The sequence below is a fragment of the Bubalus kerabau genome, chromosome 1, assembly GCF_029407905.1.
Source record: "Bubalus kerabau isolate K-KA32 ecotype Philippines breed swamp buffalo chromosome 1, PCC_UOA_SB_1v2, whole genome shotgun sequence".
NCBI classification, from domain to species: domain Eukaryota; kingdom Metazoa; phylum Chordata; class Mammalia; order Artiodactyla; family Bovidae; genus Bubalus; species Bubalus kerabau.
The window spans coordinates 37,056,989-37,077,952 of NC_073624.1; the positions used below are offsets into that span (position 1 = coordinate 37,056,989).

Below are 20,964 nucleotides of genomic sequence, written 5' to 3' on the forward strand. Positions count from 1 at the left end.
ATAATGATTTTAATAAATGAAAAGTGACAGATCTATCATGGGTAATTAAAAAGAGGTAAAATCTTCAAATTTCCATAATCTCGTGACATCCACACCATCAGAAGTCACTACCTAAATTTTCTCTTGCTTTCACTGTTAAAAAATAAAACATGAAATATACGTTAAAGAATATGAGTTTAACCCAAAATAATAAAACATTCCCCAAGCAGTAGGTCCTGATACTGTATTCTTATCATAAGTCACCTAAACGATTTATATGATTATTAATAAAAAATCAACTTGGAAACTAATGTACTGGTGGTGCTCAGTTGCTAAGTCATGTCTGACTCTTTGCGATCTCATGGACTGTAACCCCGCCAGGCTCCTCTGTCCATGGCAAAAATACTGGAGTGGGTTGCCATTTCTCCCTCCAGGGGATCTCAAACCTGCCTCTCCTGCATTGGTAAGCAGATTACTTACCACTGAGCCACCTGGGAAGGACAGACATTTAAAACCCAGTATGAATCAACGGATGTTCTTCATGTTAAAAGATACAACTATCTGAACTATTCAGATTTTTAAAGTCACTTTTCAGTATTTTAAATAACCAAATTTTTATTAATTTCTATAATTAATTTCCTGAAATTCTTTAACAAATGAAAATCCTCTTTAAACTTGACAAATAGATATTATTACACTGTAAGAACTTAGGCTGCTCTGTGTGTTTCTTGCTAGTATATATTTCCCATATTTAATTTGAGTTTAAGAATTCTTACTGCACAATCAGCACCAAAGCTCTCAATTTAATCACTAATTAATGATATAAACACTTTAAGATAGGATTGCCATATTTAGCAAATAAAAATATAGGATGCTCAGATGAATTTGAATTTCAGATAAATAATGGACTTTTTTTTTTTGGTTCAAGTATATCCTAAATATTGCATGGATAAATTATCCCAAATTATCCACTGTTATCTGAAATTCAAATTTAACTGGGCATCCTGTATTTTATCTGGCAACTCTCCTTCAAGATATATCTGACAGTGATTGGTGGGTAAGCTTTAAAAATAAACAGCTACTATAAAACACTGTTGTTTAGTTGCTAAGTTGTGTCTGACTCTTTTGTGACTCCATGGACTGTAGCCCACCAGGCTCCTCTGTTCATGAGATTTCCCAGGCAAGAATACTGGAGTGGGATGCCATTTCCTTCTCCGGGGGATCTTTCTGACCCAGGGATTGAAACTGTGTCTTCTGCATTGCAGGAGGATACTTTACCACTGAGCTACCAGGGAAGCCCATTATAAAACATTAAATTCAAAAAATTAAAAATTTTGAAAATTGTCTTTAAAAAGTGTTGTCTGGATGACAGAAATGCCAACCTATTGTTAGCATTACCTGCATATGAAAATAGTTACCACTGTGTGTCTTATACCTTCCTCTTTTTGTCGTTTCTCTTCTTCCTCTAGTATCTGCTTCAACCGGTCAGCTTTGGTGATTTTCTTTTTCTTACTGCCAGACTTAATAAAGGTCACAACTTTTAAAAAGGTTATTAACATGTACACAAACTACTTAAAAGCACTTTTACTTCCATGAATCTAGTCCTCTGTTTATTCAAATAAGATTGCCTATTAAGTGCAAAGCCTTGACTCCTGGTCGTAAGGACAAAATACAGAAACAGTAGGAAAATTAGCATATAAATTATTCAAAGGCAAAATTGACATTGACAAGTATATACCATTTAATTCTATCATTCCCAGGTTTCACATCTTTTAAGTGGTGTTAAATAAAATCTCACTTCATTTTTGTAAGAATGAGAATAAAATATATGTAAAAATATATTTAACACTGCCACATGTCTATAAAAATTAATTTTTTTATGACTAACAGATATGAAGAGTTATTTTGCAAGTCTGGAGTAAGGAGAAATTATTTCCAAAAGCTGGGGTCAAGTAAAATTTGTATAGAACAGCTAGCTTGTAAGTCTGTGCCCCGAGGATTTTAATACTTAGATATGAAGGGAAGATACCCCCAGGAACGGAAATGCAGGCATAAGCTATGCAGGCATAAGTTGGGAGAGGACTGGAATGGCCCTGGGAAAAGACCCCAAGAAGAGGAAACAATGGACTCCAGGATGGAAAAGAAGGCCAGAGCCTAAGCCATGGACATTGGACATTATTCTAAAAGAATTGGAAACCCCCGAGAAGTTTTTGAGAAGATCTGTGGCTATTACCTTGAAAACTAACCTGGTATTAGGGGGGGAATAATTATAAAGATACCATCATTTTGGTGACTATTAACAACTTACAAAGTCATGATACTGGAAATGCAGATGGAGGATGGATCCAATAAATATTGCATAAGCTAACTTATTTTGATAATGATTAAAGCTTGAGGCAAGAAGAGGAAAGGAATCAGAGAAAAGTCAGAAAGGAAGAACAGTAGTCCAGAAGATGCAAATTAGAAAGAGGAACTGCTTAGAGAAATTTATATACAATTAGTATAAAATGCTGGTGGAGCATCCAGGCAAGGCTTTCAAGCATGACATTGAAGAACTGAGGTGCAGAAAAGAGATTAGGATTACAGAATACAGATTTGAGAACTACCTTGGTGATGACACCCTCCCCTCCATTTTCCTTACAGGAGAGTATACAAAGAGAAGAGCACAGTCTAAATTTAGAAATCAATTGTGTGGCTAATCCTTGGGATATACAGACTCCTAGATGACCATCTTCTCTTTTTGGCTCACCTACTGCAGAATGCACCATCGGAATCTCCAGTCCACTAGCCCTGTCACTTTTCCACCATTCATCAATCCCCTCTTCCCATACTGTCATTTCTTACCCCAGTTAGATTTCACAGTTCATCACCATTATCACTAACATATATCTCCACCTCCCCTATGTTCCTCTCCCTCTGAGAAGTTCAGCTGGCAAATTCCTAGTTCTAGTTAAACTCAACTCTTCATTTATTCTGTGCTCGCCATAGGGGCAGCTGAACCTTACCAGAGAAAAATACATGAGCTCAAATTTGTGAGTACAAATTTTAAACAGGCTCTAAGCACCATCCAGTATACCTCATGGAAGAGTTGACTCATTGGAAAAGACTCTGATGCTGGGAGGGACTGAGGGCAGGAGGAGGAGGGGGTGACAGAGGATGAGATGGCTGGATGGCATCACCGACTCGATGGACAAGAGTTTGGGTGAACTCCGGGAGTTGGTGATGGACAGGGAGGCCTGGCGTGCTGCGATTCATGGGGTCACAAAGAGTAGGACACGACTTAGCGACTGAACTGAACTGAAATGATTTCATTCTCCTCACTCTTCAAACTTCCAAAATCATCTTCTCTTTCCTACTCTGAAGTGTTGACCTTACCTCTTAACATCACTAGAAACTTTAAGAGTGTAAGAATGTTAGTTGCTCAGTTGTGTCCGACTCTTTGCTACCCCATGGACAGTGGCCCACCAGTCTCCTCTGTTCATGGAATTCTCCAGGCAAGAATACTGGAGTGCCCTTCTCCAGTGGATAGTTCCAACCCAGAGATTGAATCTGGGTTTCCTACATTGCAGGTAGATTCTTTACCATCTGAGCCACCTGGGAAGCCCAACTTTAAGAATACACACCAAATCTTTGAACCTACCTCTATCTTTGCTTTCCTTCCTGTTATCCGTGGATGGATTGCATGTACCTCTTGCTCCTGAAAGCTGAATCTCCCACTTTTACACTGGATCCTATCCCTTACTATCTATTTAAGATTTGGCTCCTGTAATTAACACCTCTCAGTCTTATCTGCCTCTTCGCAACCCCATGAACTATACAATCCATGGAATTCTCCAGGCCAGAATATTGGAGTGGGTAGCCTTTCCCTTCTCCAGGGCACCTTCCCAACACAGGGATCAAACCCAGGTCTCCCACATTGCAGGTGGATTCTTTACCAGCTGAGCCACCAGGGAAGCCCCAGTTAACACCTCTAGTTATTCACAGATTTCTCCCTCCCTTTTACTTCCCACTCTTTTGCTCCAATGCTGTTACCTTTTATATTAGACTGCCTAAAGGGAGTTGCCCACTGCTTCTACGTCCCCATTTTCTGCATGCTCCATTCCAATCAGGCTTTCATTTCTATTGTACCATTTAAGCCTCTCTTGTCATGGAAGCTTAAGATAGTCATGTTTCCAATGACAATGGCCAATTTTCAGTCCTCGTTTTGTCATTATCATTTGACAAAGTTTTCTTTCTCCATCTTGAAATATTTTCTTCATTAGGCCATCAGGTTGATACTGATTTTGCTTCCTTCCCCTCTTCTTAGACTTCTTTTCTGGCTTCTCCTCCTCAGATGTAGTTGATCAGTAACTTTCAAAACTATTTGTTCATATCCCTTAAAGAATTTTGAAAAGCTATGTACCCCTTCACACATTTTTAAGCTGACACTGAAAACTTTTAACCACAAGTTTAAATATGTAAAATAAAACTGTAACATCACTCTTTTAAATATTATATTCATCATTTTAAAATATACCCAATGGATCTACATAATATAGTGATTTAATGGCCAATTTCATTTAAAAATATGAATAAGCTTTTTTTTAAAATAAAAGTTTTCTAATCCTTTTTTCTTTGATTTCATATTTCCATTCCACTCACCCCACAGAATCTTACCCTAATGTAATACACTTGAAAAACTTTTGCTGATTTTCCTATCATAAATAGGATATGGAAATATTATAAAAATATGTATGAAACTTTCAATTTCCTTGACTCTAACTTTCTAAGCAATATAAATTTTGCTCTGGATTGTGTTAATTTTTTAATTATTTTGGTATACAATTGAATAAAGCAACATTTTATATTACAAATTTTTGTAAGTAAATATTAGCACATAAACAGTAAAATTTTACTAGATAAGGATTAATGTTAGCTATTGATGAAGAAAATAAGGATTCAGAGAGATTCTATTTTAATTTTTATAGATACAGAAAATGAAAAATCTAGTTTATATTAAAAGGCAAATGAAACAGGTTACAGCTATATAATGCAATTTTTCAAAGTATTTCCACAACAGATGCCAAAAATTATATTGACTTGCCAAAAAAATTACTTCTACACTAATCACTAATTTTGGTGATGATGTTCTCATTTTTCTTAAAAGTATTCCTAAACAATATAGTTTTCTTACTTTTGAATTTTACATAAATCAAATTCTATTTTTTGAATACAACTGCAATTTATTAACTTACTGTCATTAAGTATACATAACAAAAAATTACTATTTTAACCATTTTTTAGTGTGCAGGTCAGTGGCATTAAGTACATTCACATTGTTGTACAATGCTCACCACCATTCACCTCCAGAACTTTTTCATCATCCCAAACTAAACTCTGTATCCTTAAAACATTAACTCCCAGCTCTGCCTACAACCCAGCCCCTATTGATCACCATCCTACTTTCTGTATTTATGAGCTTGATTACTCTAGATATTTTCTGTAAGTAGAATAATACAATATTTATCCTCTAGTGTGATTTACTTCTTTAGATACAAATTGTACATTGAAAGATTCATTCAAGGCGGGATATAGCCGCAGCTGTGTATTTTCATTGCTGAATAGTAACTCATTATTTATCCATTCTTCTACTGATTGACATTGGATGGTTTCTAGTTTGTCACTATCATGCATAGTGCTGCTATAAACCTTTAAGTGTATGTATCGTGGTGTCCACACAGGAGTTTCTCTAGTGTATACACCTAGAGGTAAAACTAGTGGGTATGTGTATTTGAAATTGAATTTTCCAGAGTAATTATTCCAATTTACACTCCCATAATCATTATCCTGGTCAATATTTGTTAATGTCAGTATTTTGCTTCTCTGGCAGTTTTTTGTTTATTTAAAATCTGGCAGTTTTTTGTTTATTTAAAACACAGATAATGCTTATCAGGGTAAGGAAGTGCCCTATAACCTATTAAGGTACAGTAATTGAATTTCTAACTCAAACTAATTTTATTAACTTAATTTCTTACATTAAACCAATTCTGTCACCCTGAGATAGGTTGAATTGGGTCATGATTTTTTATCATTCTATATACTTCCAATTGAGTGGACTAATATTTTGTCAGTAAGAAATTTTGCATTTATGTTTGTGAAATGAATTTCAATTTTCCTTTCTCATACTATTTCCGGGTTACCCAGGTAACTCAAAACGAATTAGGAATATTTCCTCTTTTTCCATGCTCTAGAATAGTTTGTAACAAAATGAAATAATTAATCTTTGAATGAAGAACAAGCTATCAAAGACTTACAGACCTAGGATTTTCTTTCTGGGAAAAACTGAAGCCACTAATATAATTTCTTACATGATTATAGGACTTTCAGGTTTTTGACTTCTTCATGAAACATCTTAAGAATTTTTTTCTATTTGCATAATTCATCTGAATTTTCTAATTTATTGGCATATAAATCTCTTCAAATTATGTCATTTATTATTAAAATCATGTCTCTCTTTTCATTCATAAAACAGGCATACTCTGGACATACTGCAAGTTTGGTTCCAGATTACCACAGTAAAGTGACTATTGCAATATTGTAAGTCACAAATATTCTGGTTTCCCAGTACATATAAAAGTTATGTTTATACCATACTGTAGTCTATTAAGTGCACAATTGCATTGTGTCTAAAAAAAGGTATGCACCTTAACTTAAAAATACTTCATTGCTAAAAAAAATGCTGATCATCACTAAGCCTTTCAGTTCAGTCAGTTTAGTCACTCAGTCATGTCCCACTATTTGCGACCCCATGAACCGCAGCACGCCAGGCCTCCCTGTCCATCACCAACTCCCAGAGTCTACCCAAACCCATGTCCATTGAGTCAGTGATGCCATCCAACCATCTCATCCTCTGTTGTCCACTTCTCCTCCTGCCCTCAATCTTTCCCAGCAACAGGGTCTTTCCAAATGAGTCCTCTCTCTGCATCAGGTGGCCAAAGTATTGGAGTTTCAGCTTCAACATCAGTCCTTCCAAAGAACACCCAGGACTGATCTCCTTTAGAATGGACTGGTTGGATTTCCTTGCAGTACAAGGGACTCTCAAGAGTCTTCTCCAACACCACAGTTCAAAAGCATCAATTCTTCGGCACTCAGCTTCCTTTATAGCCCAACTCTCACATCCACACACGACTACTGGAAAAATCATAGCCTTGACTAGACGGACCTTTGTTGGAAAAGTAATGTCTCTGCTTTTTAATACACTGTTTAGGTTGGTCATAACTTTCCTTCCAAAGAGTAAGCATCTTTTAATTTCACAGGTGCAGTCACTATCTGCAGTGATTTTGGAGCCCAAAAAAATAAAGTCAGCCACTGTTTCCACATCTATTTGCAATGAAGTGATGGGACCGGATGCCATGATCTTAGTTTTCTGAATGCTGAGCTTTAAGCCAACTTTTTCACTCTTCTCTTTGACTTTCATCAAGTAGTTCTTTAGTTCTTCTTTACTTTCTGCCATAAGGGTGGTGTCATTTGCATATCTGTGGTTATTGATATTTCTCCTGGCAATCTTGATTCCAGCTTGTGCTTCCTCCAGCCCAGCATTTCTCATGATGTACTCTGCATATAAGTTAAATAAGCAGGGTGACAATATACAGCCTTGATGTACTCCTTTCCCAGTTTGGAACCAGTCTGTTGTTCCACGTCCAGATCTAACTGTTGTTTCCTGAACTGCATACAGATTTATCAAGAGGCAGGTCAGGTGGTCTGGTATTCCCATCTCTTTAAGAATCTTCCACAGTTTATTGTGATCCACACAGTCAAAGGCTTTGGCATAGTAAATAAAGCAGAAATAGATGTTTTTCTGGAACTCTCTTGCTTTTTTGATGATCCAGCGGATGTTGGCAATTTGATCTCTGGTTCCTCTGCCTTTTCTAAAACCAGCTTGAACATCTGGAAGTTCACGGTTCACATATTGCTGAAGCCTGGCTTGCAGAATTTTAAGCATTATTTTACTAGCATGTGAGATGAGTGCAATTGTGCAGTAGTTTGAGCATTCTTTGGCATTGCTCTTCTTTGGGATTGGAATGAAAACTGACCTTTTCCAGTCCTGTGGCTACTGCTGAGATTTCCAAATTTGCTGGCATATTGAGTGCAGCACTTTCACAGCATCATCTTTCAGGATTTGATAGCTCAACTGGAATTCCATCACCTCCACAAGCTTTGTTCTTAGCGATGCTTCCTAAGGCCCACTTGACTTCACATTCCAGGATGTCTGACTCTAGGTGAGTGATCACATCATCATGATTATCGGGGTCGTGAAGATCTTTTTTGTACAGTTCTTCTGTGTATTCTTGCTGCTGCTGCTAAGTCGCTTCAGTCGTGTCCGACTCTGTGCAACCCCACAGACGGCAGCTCACCAGGCTTCCCCGTCCCTGGGATTCTCCAGGCAAGAGCACTGGGGTGGGTTGCCATTTCCTTCTCCAATGCATGAAAGTGGAAAGTGAAAGTGAAGTCGCTCAGTCGTGTCTGACTAGCGACCCCATGGACCGCAGCCTACCAGGCTCCTCCGTCCATGGGATTTTCTAGGCAAAAGTACTGGAGTGGGGTGCCATTGTATTCTTGCTACCTATCCTTAATATCTTCTGCTTCTGTTAGGTCCATACCATTTCTGTCCTTTATTGAGCCCATTTTTGCATGAAATGTTCCCTTGGTATCTCTAATTTTCTTGAAGAGATCTCTAGTCTTTCCTATTCTATCGTTTTCCTCTATTTCTTTGCATTGATCGCTGAGGAAGGCTTTCTTATCTCTTCTTGCTATTCTTTGGAACTCTGCATTCAAATGGGTATATCTTTATTTTTCTCCTTTGCTTTTCACTTCTGTTCTTTTCACAGCTATTTGTAAGGCCTCCCCAGACAGCCATTTTGCTTTTTTGCATTTCTTTTCCATGGGGATGGTCTTGATCCCTGTGTCCTGTACAATGTCACGAACCTCAGTCCATAGTTCATCAGGCACTCTATCAGATCTAGTCCCTTAAATCTATTTCTCACTTCCACTGTATAATCATAAGGGATCTGATTTAGGTCATATCTGAATGGTCTAGTGGTTTTCTCCACTTTCTTCAATTTCAGTCTGAATTTGGCAATAAGGAGTTCACGATCTGAGCCACAGTCAGCTCCTGGTCTTGTTTTTGCTGACTGTATAGAGCTTCTCCATCTTTGGCTGCAAAGAATATAATCAGTCTGATTTCAGTGTTAACCATCTGGTGATGTCCATGTATAGAGTCTTCTCTTGTGTTGTTGGAAGAGGGTGTTTGCTATGACCAGTGTGTTCTCTTGGCAGAACTCTATAAGCCTTTGGCCTGCTTCATTCTGTACTCCAAGGCCAAATTTGCCTGTTACTCCAGTGGCACCCCACTCCAGCAATCTTGCCTGGAAAATCCCATGGATGGAGGAGCCTGGTGGGCCGCAGTCCATGGGGTCACTAAGAGTCAGACAAGATTCAGCGACTTCACTTTCACTTTTCACTTTCCTGCATTGGAGAAGGAAATGGCAACCCATTCTAGTGTTCTTGCCTGGAGAATCCCAGGGACAGGGGAGCCTCGTGGGCTGCCGTCTATGGAGTCGCACAGAGTCGGACACGACTGAAGCGACTTAGCAGCAGCAGCAGCCAGGTGTTTCTTGACTTCCTACTTTTGCATTCCAGTCCCTTATAATGAAAAGGACATTGTTTTGGGGTGTTACTTCCAGAAGGTCTTGTAGGTCTTCATAGAACTGTTCAACTTCAGCTTCTTCAGCATTACTGGTTGGGGCATAGACTTGGATTACTGTGATATTGAATGGTTTGCCTTGCAAACGAACAGAGATCATTCTGTCATTTTTGAGATTGCATCCAAGTACTGCGTTTCAGACTCTTTTGTTGACCATGATGGCTACTCCATTTCTTCTAAGGGATTCCTGCCCACAGTAGTAGATATAATGGTCATCTGAGTTAAATTCACCCATTCCAGTCATATATATATATATATATATATATATATATATATATATATATATACACATACACACACACACACTTATTTATTTATCATACTACCAAACAGTACAAGTACTTTAGAACATCTTAAATAATCCTTCCCCAACCCAAATACTGTCACCCTGCTTATTTAACTTATATGCAGAGTGCATCATGAAAAACGCTGGTCTGGCAGAAGCACAAGCTGGAATCAAGATTGCCGGGAAAAATATCAATAACCTCAGATATGCAGATGACACCACCCTTATCGCAGGAAGTGAAGAGGAACTAAAAAGCCTCTTGACGAAAGTGAAAGAGGAGAGTGAAAAAGTTGGCTTAAAGGTCAACATTCAGAAAACTAAGATCATGGCATCCGGTCCCATCACTTCATGGGAAATAGATGGGGAAACAGTGGAAACAGTGTCAGACTTTATTTTTTGGGGCTCCAAAATCACTGCAGATGGTGAATGCAGCCATGAAATTAAAAGACGCTTATTCCTTAGAAGTAAAGTTATGACCAATCTAGATAGCATATTAAAAAGCAGAGACATTACTTTGCCAACAAAGGTCCATCTAGTCAAGGCTATGGTTTTTCCAGTAGTCATGTATGGATGTGAGAGTTGGACTGTGAAGAAAGCTGAGCACCAAAGAATTAATGCTTTTGAATTGTGGTGTTGGAGAAGACTCTTGAGAGTCCCTTGGACTGCAAGGAGATACAAACAGTCCATTCTAAAGGAGATCAGTCCTGGGATTTCTTTGGAAGGACTGATGCTAAAGCTGAAACTCCAGTACTTTGGCCACCTCATGCGAAGAGCTGACTCATTGGAAAAGACTCTGATGCTGGGAGGGATTGAGGGCAGGAGGAGAAGGGGACGATGGAGGATGAGATGGCTGGATGGCATCACTGACTCGATGGACGCGAGTCTGAGTGAACTCTCGGAGTTGGTGATGGACAGAGAGGCCTGGCGTGCTGTGATTCATGGGGTTGCAAAGAGTTGGACACGACTAAGCGACTGAACTGAACTGAACCCAAATACTGTTTTCATATATTTTTAATAACAGTTTTACTGAGATAAAACTTATATGCCATACATTTCACCCATTTAAAGTATAGAGTTTAATGGTTTTTAGCACATTCAGAGTTGTGCAACCACCACCATAATCAATTTTAGAACATATTCATCACTTCCCCCAAAGAAACCCCTTACACATTCACAGCTTCCCCCCCACCAACATTTCCTCACAACCCCCTAGATCTATGATACCACCAGTTACTTTCTCTGTATTTCATGTAACTGGAATCATACAATGTATGGTCTTTGGTAATCAGCTTTATTCATTCAGAACAACATTTTCAAGCTTCTTCCATGTATCATAAAACTTCTGTTTTATGGCTGAAAAATATTCCATGGTATTATAAGATGGATATACACATTTTGTTTATTTATCAACTGATGACTATTATGGGTTGTTTGTTGTCATGTATTTCAGTTTATTTTTTAAATCTACATGTCACTATTAGGATTACTGTTTTATACCTTACATAAATAATCTGGTTTGCAGGTGGAAAACACAATTTTTGCTTGAGAAAATGCTTTTAATTTGGCCTCACTGCTGTGTGACTTTCAGGATCTTAGTTCTTCCCCAACCAGGGATCAAACCCAGGCCCATGATGGTGAAAGCAGAGCGTCCTAACTACTGGACTATCAGGGAATTCCCTGAGAAAACATTTTTATTTCACCTTTGTTTTGAAAGATGATACAGAATTCTAAATTGTCAGTTATTTACTTTCAGCACACTGAAGACATCACTCCACTTTTTTTGACTTCCATTGTGGCTGTTAAGACCAGAAATTCAAGATTTAATCACTTCTACAAAAAAAAGTTGGCTTAAAACTCAACATTCAGAAAGTTAAGATCATGGCATCTGATCCCATCACTTTATGGCCAATAGATGGGGAAACAGTGGAAACAGTGAGAGACTTTATTTTTTTGGCCTCCAAAATCACTGCAGATGGTGACTGCAGCCATGAATTAAAAGACGCTTACTCCTTGGAAGGAAAGTTACGACCAACCTAGACAGCATATTAAAAAGCAGAGACATTACTTTATCAACAAAGGTCCATCTAGTCAAAGCTATTTTTTCAGTAGTCATGTATGGATGTGAGAGTTGGACTATTAGCTGAGCACAGAAGAATTGATGCTTTTGAATTGTGGTGTTGGAGAAGATTCGAGAGTCCCTTGGACTGCAAGGAGATCCGGCCAGTCCATCCTAAAGGACATCAGTCCTGAATATTCATTGGAAGGACTGATGCTGAAGCTGAAACTCCAACACTTTAGCCACCTGATTCGAAGAACTGACTCATTTGAAGAACTGACTCACCTGATGCTGGGAAAGATTGAAAGCAGAAGGAGAAGGGGATGACAGAGGATGAGATGGTTGGATGGCATTACCAACTCAATGGACATGAGTTTGAGTGAACTCTGGGAGTTGGTGATGGACAGGGAGGCCTGGCGTGCTGCAGTCCATGGGGTTGCAAAGAGTTGGACACGACTGAGCGACTGAATTGAAATGCAAATACTGTCACGAAAAAGAGTTTTAGTGCTTCTTTGGGTCCTACCTTAATTTAGGTTTTTTGCCTGATAATCTCTTACTGTTTTATCAGCTCTTAGGTGCTTTTAAGATGATAGTTTTGATCTATACATATATATTTTACTCAGCATTAGTTATTGTTTGCAGCAGAAAGGTTGATCTAAAATGTCTTAAGGCCAGTATGACTGAAAATGGGAAAGTCAAAATAATATTTTTGAAACAAATTTATCTTACCACTTGTTTTGATTTTAAATTGATCAAAACTGTAAATATAAAACTGTAGATTTTGCTCTTTCAGAGTATTAAAATAGGTCTATTTATCTAATTAACAAAACCCAGCCTTCAAAGTTAAACCAACTAGCCGTATCATACTTACTTTATATCAGAGACAGTTTGACTTCCTGTTTCTCTACAAATAAATATGCTAATATGCATCATCATGATAAGCTCTTTTTTTATTATAAGTCACGTATGAGTCAATTACATTTCCTCACACTTTGTTTTAAAAGATGCAATTACTTAATGTCTTGAACTTAACACCATTTATATTTTAGGATCAACACTGAATGTTCAATAGAAGCTAGGACTCAAATTTCAGGCAACCAAGGCCTCTTTGTGAATATGGTGCTCCTAAATTAAAATAGGATATACATAGAGATATGAGCGATAGGGTCCCCTTTTAGCTCATTCTTTATACTTCCATGCCTAGAGGTATTTGGGTATCAGTCTCAATGTATTCAAGTAAAATCAATTCAAATTAAAGTATTTGGAGTTAACCTGTACATTCATGAATATTTAAGGGAGTTTTTCCTTATAATCCAATCAATGTCTTCTGCTAGTTCATGAAGTACAGTGGTTTCTGAAGAAAACATATTGATGTAAAAGCAGTTGATGCGCCTTTTAACAGTGCACCAGGAGTTATAACCTTTATGATAGTCTTATACAGCTTCCTAGTTTTTGCAATGAATAACACTAATTTAAATTATATGAAGTTTCAAAGGCAACTTTAAGGTCTATGTAAAAATATTAAGCTAATTTACATTTTTACTGATACTTTTCATCTTTCTTCATTAAAAAATTAATGTTATTACTTTTCCAGCTTGGATATTTTATCAATAAATTACACTGTGAGAGGATTTTTCTGCATCATCACTTGACAATAAAATTACAAGCAATGCCACTAAAGAAAAATTAATACCAGCTCCACCACTCCACACTACAATATATAGGACATTCCGAATATCTCAGTATTTCAAAGGCCACATTTCACCACTTACTTGTAAGACAGATAAAAACAAGAAGTCTTTGGTGCCTTGATTAAACAATGCTTTGCCAACATCAGAATTCTGAACTGTCCTATAGTTTCATAGTCAAGGATCTAGGGCAATGAAGCATGTAAGACTTAGAATGGATGAGACACATGCCTTTGTTTTATAAAGCAGAAGGAAAGATGCAATGGCAAAAGGACAGGACTTAAAGACAGTAGATTTTTTTTTTCCAGGAAAGAGTTCACCTTGGCGTAAAGACTTCAGACCGACACTGATGCAGCAGCCTCCTAACCGGCACTCCTACTTCTACTCTTGCTTCCCTACAGTGAAGTTTCCAGTGACCATTTAAAGATGTAAATCAGATCATGTCACTCTTCTGTGTACAACTCTCCCACACTCAGAATAAAATCCAGGCATTTCACCATAGCCTACGTGACTATGAATTGGCTCCTACTTCTCTCCCACAATCCTCTGCCCACCCCTCCACCCTCACCATCCCCCACTTCATGTTTTATCTTTCATTTTCTATTTTGCTCACTTAGATTCTAACCACCAAGTCAGTCCCAACTATGGATCTTTGCAATAACCGTTACTTCTGCCTAGAATGTCATTTCAACCAGGTCTCTTCTCAAACTTTAGTTCTTTACTCACCCTATACGAAATAGCATCACCATTACACCCTACCCTACATTTCTCACTGACTCCTTTCTTGGTTTTCTGTACATTCCAAGCAATCTAAAGTTATACTTTTTTCTTCACCTCCCCTCCCCAGACAGAATGCAAGCATCATAAAATTAAATCGCTCTCTTCAGGGATATCTGCACCTTCATGTGCAGTGAGATGTCATTCACAAGTCAAGACTGAAAACAACCTCAGTGCTGTCAATCCACAGATGAAGGGATAAAGAAAATGTGATGTGTGATGTGTGTGTATGTATGTGTGTGTTCTCAACACATGTGTACTCATACAAAGTGGTAATTATGTGAGGTGATGGATGTATTAATTATGTGAGGTGATGGATGTATTATATTGGTAATCATTTCATAATATTTACATACTTATGTCAAATCATTACATTGTATACTTTGAAATTTACATGATGTTATATGTCAATTATATCTTAATACAGCTTGGAAAAAAAGAATGTAAGTTTCAAGAGGACAGGGACCCTTGTCTTGCTGCTGTACTCTTAACTACCTAGAACACTGCAAAATCAATGAAGCAACTATTTTTTCATATGTTTGCAAGGTCTTATATACAAGAGTCTTCATTTCTATCTTGTATGTGGTAGCAAAAAATAGGAACAATATAAAAATCATAGACATACTTCCATGAAATGTGATACAGCTGTGAAAAGAAGTGATGCAATCTCAATGTGCTGAAACAAAAAAAGGTCCCCAAGATATATTTACTCCATAGAATCTATAATGCCCTCGAATGTAAGATGTACCTTTAAATTATTATAAATTATTATAAACTGGTATAAATTGTTATACCAAAAAAGGAAATAGATTACATTCCCAAGATAGAAATGTAAAAGAAGATGACTGTATACAGCTGGATATTAGGTAAACACAAATGAAACCACGATACAGAAAGACATAGCAAGGAAACTTGCATCTATCAATCCTGAAAATGAATAGAAAGAAAGAAAAAAAAATCCCTCAAAATTTAAACCACAAGCCAGTTCATGAGTCTGACTTATATCATTAGTGTGGTCCAAAAACCCTCAAGAAGAGAATTTAAAGTAGTACTGGGTTGGTAGTAAGCCCATGTGACTGACAGAAGCAAACATCTCTGGAGGAAAAAGATGTCAATTCAGGACTACAATGATTGGAAGCTATTAGCAACTGTAAGATATATCTCAATTTCAGTCATGTTAAAATGTAAAATGTAAAAAGATGAGTATCCTAGAATTAATAAAAATACATCATTAAGTGAAAACTTTTCATATTTAAAACAATGCCCCTAAGATTTCACTATCTAAAGCCAAAAATGAAATGTCCACACAAACAAACTACTGTAGACCCATATATAGATGATTGTAGTCCTCCAGAATACTCCCCATAAGAACGTGCTTTATAAATGTTGCTCGGTTATATCCACAGTCCCTAACACAGTATCAGGTGGGTAGTGGGTTCAAGTGACTGAGAAAAGCAAACACTGATGGGACTCAACAGTATTTTTTGAAAAGATGTTTAACTGTATAAATACCAAAGACACATTTATAGAAGCATTTCTTCTTAAATAATCATAGGCCCAAGTGTTTTAAAGTAATGGTAGGGCAAATGGGGTATTATATATTTATTCAACAAATATTCAGTGAATTTCTACTATGTGCCAGACTAAACACTATGGATCCAAAAATAAATAAAACATGTTCTTGACCTTAAGCAGCTCACAATGAAAAATTATTACCATAAAATGACAGGTATTATAATTGAGGTATGTTCTAATTCATGTGCTATTAGAACATAGTACAATTGATTTCACAAGAAAAAATGATAGGAAATTAACAGAGTGGTGACTCTTCCGATATGACTTAAATCTGGCATTCCAAATCGAAATCCCGTTGGGACCAGAGAGGTAAATAATGAAAGAGATTTGGTCATAGTCTGGACTACAACAAAAGGGGAAGCATTTCCAAAAAGGGGTAGCTGTCACTTGTCTAGCCAACTGTTCCCTTATGGGGACAGTGTTATCAGGTTGCCAATTTTTTAAGAATAGAAATCGCATTTTTTGCATGATAATCCTTTGGCAACTGATTAAAAAAAGAACTTTTAGGTTAAATGAACTATGTATATGTTTGCCAGTAAGAGACTATAATCTATGCTTTAAAGTATAAATCTACTCAGTGAAGAGAGAAAAAGTTACTTGAGACATCTTTTAAGGAATGGAAATTTTAACAAAGCACAGAAAAATTCAGTACATGTTACCATGCAACCCATTTAGAAACATACTATCTTAGGATTCACTTTTAAGTCACAGAAGGTTTTGGATCTAAATTTTTATGGGTCTACCTGAAATGAAGAAAAAGCTTCTTAATCCAAAATTTTCTAGAGCACAAATAATAAAATACTTTCAATCTAGACACAAGTAAAAATTAAAGCCTATCTTAAAAAAGTCTTTGTGAAATTAGAACCATTTTTCTACATCAAATTTGAAATATGTCCTGTTATTATAAAGGATTATTCAATGATTTAGATAGCATTAATGTCTAAAAATTAAGCTTAGTAAACTCTATAAACTATAATACAACTACCAGAAAATGTTTTAAAAATTCTATTTGTACAATGTCAGCTCTTTAAAACTATTTTGAGAAATAATTTCTACCTACCTTTTTTGCTTTGGGAGCCTAAAAGTTGGAAAAACAAAAGAATTGATAAATTTAAAAAATAATTCATACATTTTAAACAAAAATATCATGATTGCCTAACATTGTAAAATTAAGATAAGCTAGGTAAAAAAGACAAGGGAACTTTCTGTACCCTCTTTGCAGATTCTCTTTAAATCCAAAATTATCTCAAAAGGTTTTTTTAGGAAAGAATTCAGACAGAAGTACAAGTCTATAAAACACTATGATAGTTCACCCACTGAAGCATCTTTTGTAAGTAAATTTTACACTTTCTTAAGACAATCAGTGATCCGTGTTTAATGAAATATCTGATTATGAAACAGAAACAAAAATAGTCAAGAAGGCACTGATTTAAAGGGTTCTAAAGAACAAGAAATCATTGACTAAGTATTGGTATTGACGTCCAGCCTAAAAGTGTGGGAATGATTTCACATCACAGAGAAATAGTCATTCTATCAAGTTAGATTGCTGATTTTATAGGAAAAGAATTGGTAATTTAAAACAGGCAAAGCTATGACAAAGAGATTCTATTCAGCAACGTGTCCTAAAGCAGAGGTATGCTTTTTTAGATCTTAGAAAGTACAGCATTTCAATAAATATTTACAAGTATTTTTTAGTAACACTACTTGTAATTTCCTGATTTGGCCCTTGTGTTCACTAGATTTCTGGTAAGGAATTTGTAGGGGATCATGTGACTGTAAGATGATATACTTTCCACATTTGAAGACTAGTACAAGAGAAGTTATGGTTCAAGCCATAAGGTTATCACTATATAAAATATAAATGTTAAAACTGACATCAAGCAGTAGATTATATGTTCTTATAAAGTGCATATATCTCATTAATTCATTCAACAGGTATTTATTAATGATTTACACACAAAGTTCTCTGAGATACTAGAGATGACATAAATAAGAATGGTGACTCGACTCGCACAAATTTTACAAAGGTGTTTTATTTTTACCATACTTGCTATCATTAATAGTTAACATATGTCCACCTTGAAATAAATTCTATACAGCAGAATATGTAAACAACAATGGCCATGTTCCAAAGCAGCCACATTTTAAAGGTGGGCAAACTGTCGTCTCTCATTAATGCTTTTAATGTGAGGCAGGTTTGGGATAAGTACATATAATCAAGTGAAAATGAAAAGTCACTCAGTCGTGTCCGACTTTTTGCAACCCCATGGACTATACAGTCCATAGAATGCTCCAGACCAGGATACTGGAGAGGGTAACCTTTCCCTTCTCCAGGGGATCTTCCCAACTCAGGGATGAAACCCAGGTCTCCTGCATTGCAGGCAGACTCTTTACCAGCTGAGCTGTAAGGGAAGCCCAAGAATACTGGAGTGGGTAGCCTATCCCTTCTCCAGAGGATTTTCTCAACCCAGTTATTGAACCAGGGTCTCCTGCATTGCAGGCAGATTCTTTACCAACTGAGCTATCAGGGAAGCCACATATACTCATTCTTCCTGCAAATCATAAGAGCATCCAGTAGTAGAGTAGTTCTCAGAGAGCATAAGCATCACCTGGGATGCCTGATAAAAATGCATATTCCTGGCCTAAAAGTGTACATACTCACTTCTCTCTCCCCATAAGTAATTCAGTTCATGGTGTGAGTTGAATTGTGTCCCCTCAAAATTCATACATAAGTCCTATCTCCCAGTGTCTCCAAGTGTTTCCTTGTTTGGAAAGAGGGTCCTTGCTGATGTAATTAAGATGAGGTCATACTGGAATAGGGTGGACCTCGGATTCAGTAAGACTGGAAACCTTGTAAAAAGGGGGAAATGTGGACACAGACACACACACACTCAGAGAACACCAAAGAATGGGATAATGCTGCCACAAGACAAAAAGTAGCAGAAGCTAGCACCTGCAGGGTGAGAATAGCCTTGACAACTCCTTATTCTAAGACTTCTAGACTCTGAAACTATGAAACAATAAATTTCTATTGGTGAAGCCAGTTAGTTTGTGGTATGTTGTTACTTGGCAGTCCTAGGAAACTAATACTTAGATCTGGAGTCCAGTCTGTTCCTGGAATCTGCATTTGAATTGGTATTCAAGGCTTGCGTGCATACTAAGTCGCTTCAGTAGTGTCCACCTCTTGTAACCCCATAGGCTATAACCTGCCAGACCTCTCTGTCCATGGGATTCTCCAGGCAGGAATTCTGGAGTGGGTTGCCATGCCCTCCTCCAGGGGATCTTCCCCACCCAGGAATGGAACCTGTGGTTCTTATGTCTCCTGCATTGGCAGGCAAGTTCTTTACCACTAGAGCCACCTGGCAAGTCCATTCCGGGCTTATTCCAATTTTCCAGAAGCCACATTTTGAGAAAGACTGCCAAAGGGATCTAAAAACAAGAAACTTGTGTACTGGTTGGAAAATGATAAATAGGTGCCTATTCCCTTAAGTTATCAGCAGCTTTAAGTCAGTTTAAAATCCATTTACTTTCTGTTCTCCCTGACATAAACGCTCTCCACACTCTGTTTCTTCTCATTACTTCCGGTAAATTCATCATACTATAAAACACAGCTTGAAAAGCATTGCTCTGCTCTTCCCATCCCCCTTTCCTCTCCCGCCCTAATTTTAACATTCCCATCTTTGTGTTACTCCGTCGTAGTCACTTCAATGATTACAGTTATAAAACTGTATTGTAATTAATTTGCTAAGTCTGTCTTCCATACAAGGGAGAGATTGTAATTATCACCTTTGTGTACTTCGTTTCAGTCTAGTGCCAAGCACAAAGAGTATGCTCCATATTTTCCCTTAATTAATGAATTAAATGATTAATTACACTTTCCACTTCCATCTAGTTTTAATCACTGGAGAAGATGGAAATCACGTTTAAGAAAATGGGAAACGAGAACATGTTATAGCTACATGTTGGTCTGTGTTCCTGGAGAAGACATGACAGCTGAAGCGTGCAGAAAAACAAAACAAGAAGCTTTATCATACTTAAACACCAGGCAGGTTGCAATACTCTGAATCACAAAACAATTCAAATATCCACAAAAGACCACACAAAATAACTTTTCAAAGCAGAGTAAACTGCAGCAGCTTTCAATTAATTGCTGAGGTGGCCAAAAAAAAAAACAAAACAAAACAAAACCCTATGCATTTCCACCAAGCTGCAATTAAAAAAAAAAAAAAGCAATTTCACAGGAATGTCAATCACGACTAGGAGTAACTAAATTGAGACGAATATTTGAATTTAGCAGCAGCTGGAGATGAAAACATCAGCTGATCTGATTAAAACACCACAAACTGGCCATTCCCCATTTGCAGAAACCGGTCTGGACTCTCTCTCCGGTCCATCTGACCCCGAATGGAAGGCCATACTTCAGGAGAGGTCCATCCCCTCTAAGGATATGGGGTCTTTCCTAAACCGACTCGCTCTCCTCTAATAAAATATGACAGGCTCTTGCCATATCATTTAACACGGCGCAGGAGCATCAATGATCGCCCCTTGACCCTGCTCCCCTACGTTCCCTGCTCACCATGCTGATGCATACACGACCTCAGTAGACTGCCAAGTGTGATCTCCGGGTTGTGTGGACAAACGCTCCCGCGTTGTCAGGACGACAAGCCCCGCCCACTGGCGCCCCAGGGCCGCTGCGGAGAGCCCGGCGTCTGAGTTCGCGCAGTCGCGCTGGGGTTCTTCCGGACGGCGCCCTACCCACTTCCCTGACAGGTTGCTCCGCCCCGCTACAGCCTGCCGCCCGCCTAGGTCGACAGCCTCTGGCGTTGGAACTGAGGTTTGCGTTTACGGCTGCGGCGTGCCG

General features: G+C 37.7%; 1 protein-coding gene across 5 annotated transcripts in view; it reads right to left on the bottom strand.

The window, feature by feature from the left end:
- DNAI7 (dynein axonemal intermediate chain 7) overlaps nt 1–20,964 on the bottom strand; it is an 88,294-nt gene extending 67,330 nt beyond the window's left edge. For 3 of the 5 annotated variants that reach the window (XM_055572191.1, XM_055572182.1, XM_055572164.1), the window contains exons 1-3: nt 20,680–20,964; nt 17,164–17,181; nt 1,415–1,499 (exon numbers count right to left, since the gene is read on the bottom strand). In XM_055572191.1, coding sequence (XP_055428166.1) covers nt 1,415–1,499; nt 17,164–17,181; nt 20,680–20,682 — 106 coding nt within the window. In that variant the 5' untranslated portion in view covers nt 20,683–20,964. The remainder of the gene's footprint in view (nt 1–1,414; nt 1,500–17,163; nt 17,182–20,679) is intronic. The other 2 variants (XM_055572168.1, XM_055572178.1) reach the window with 2 other exon arrangements.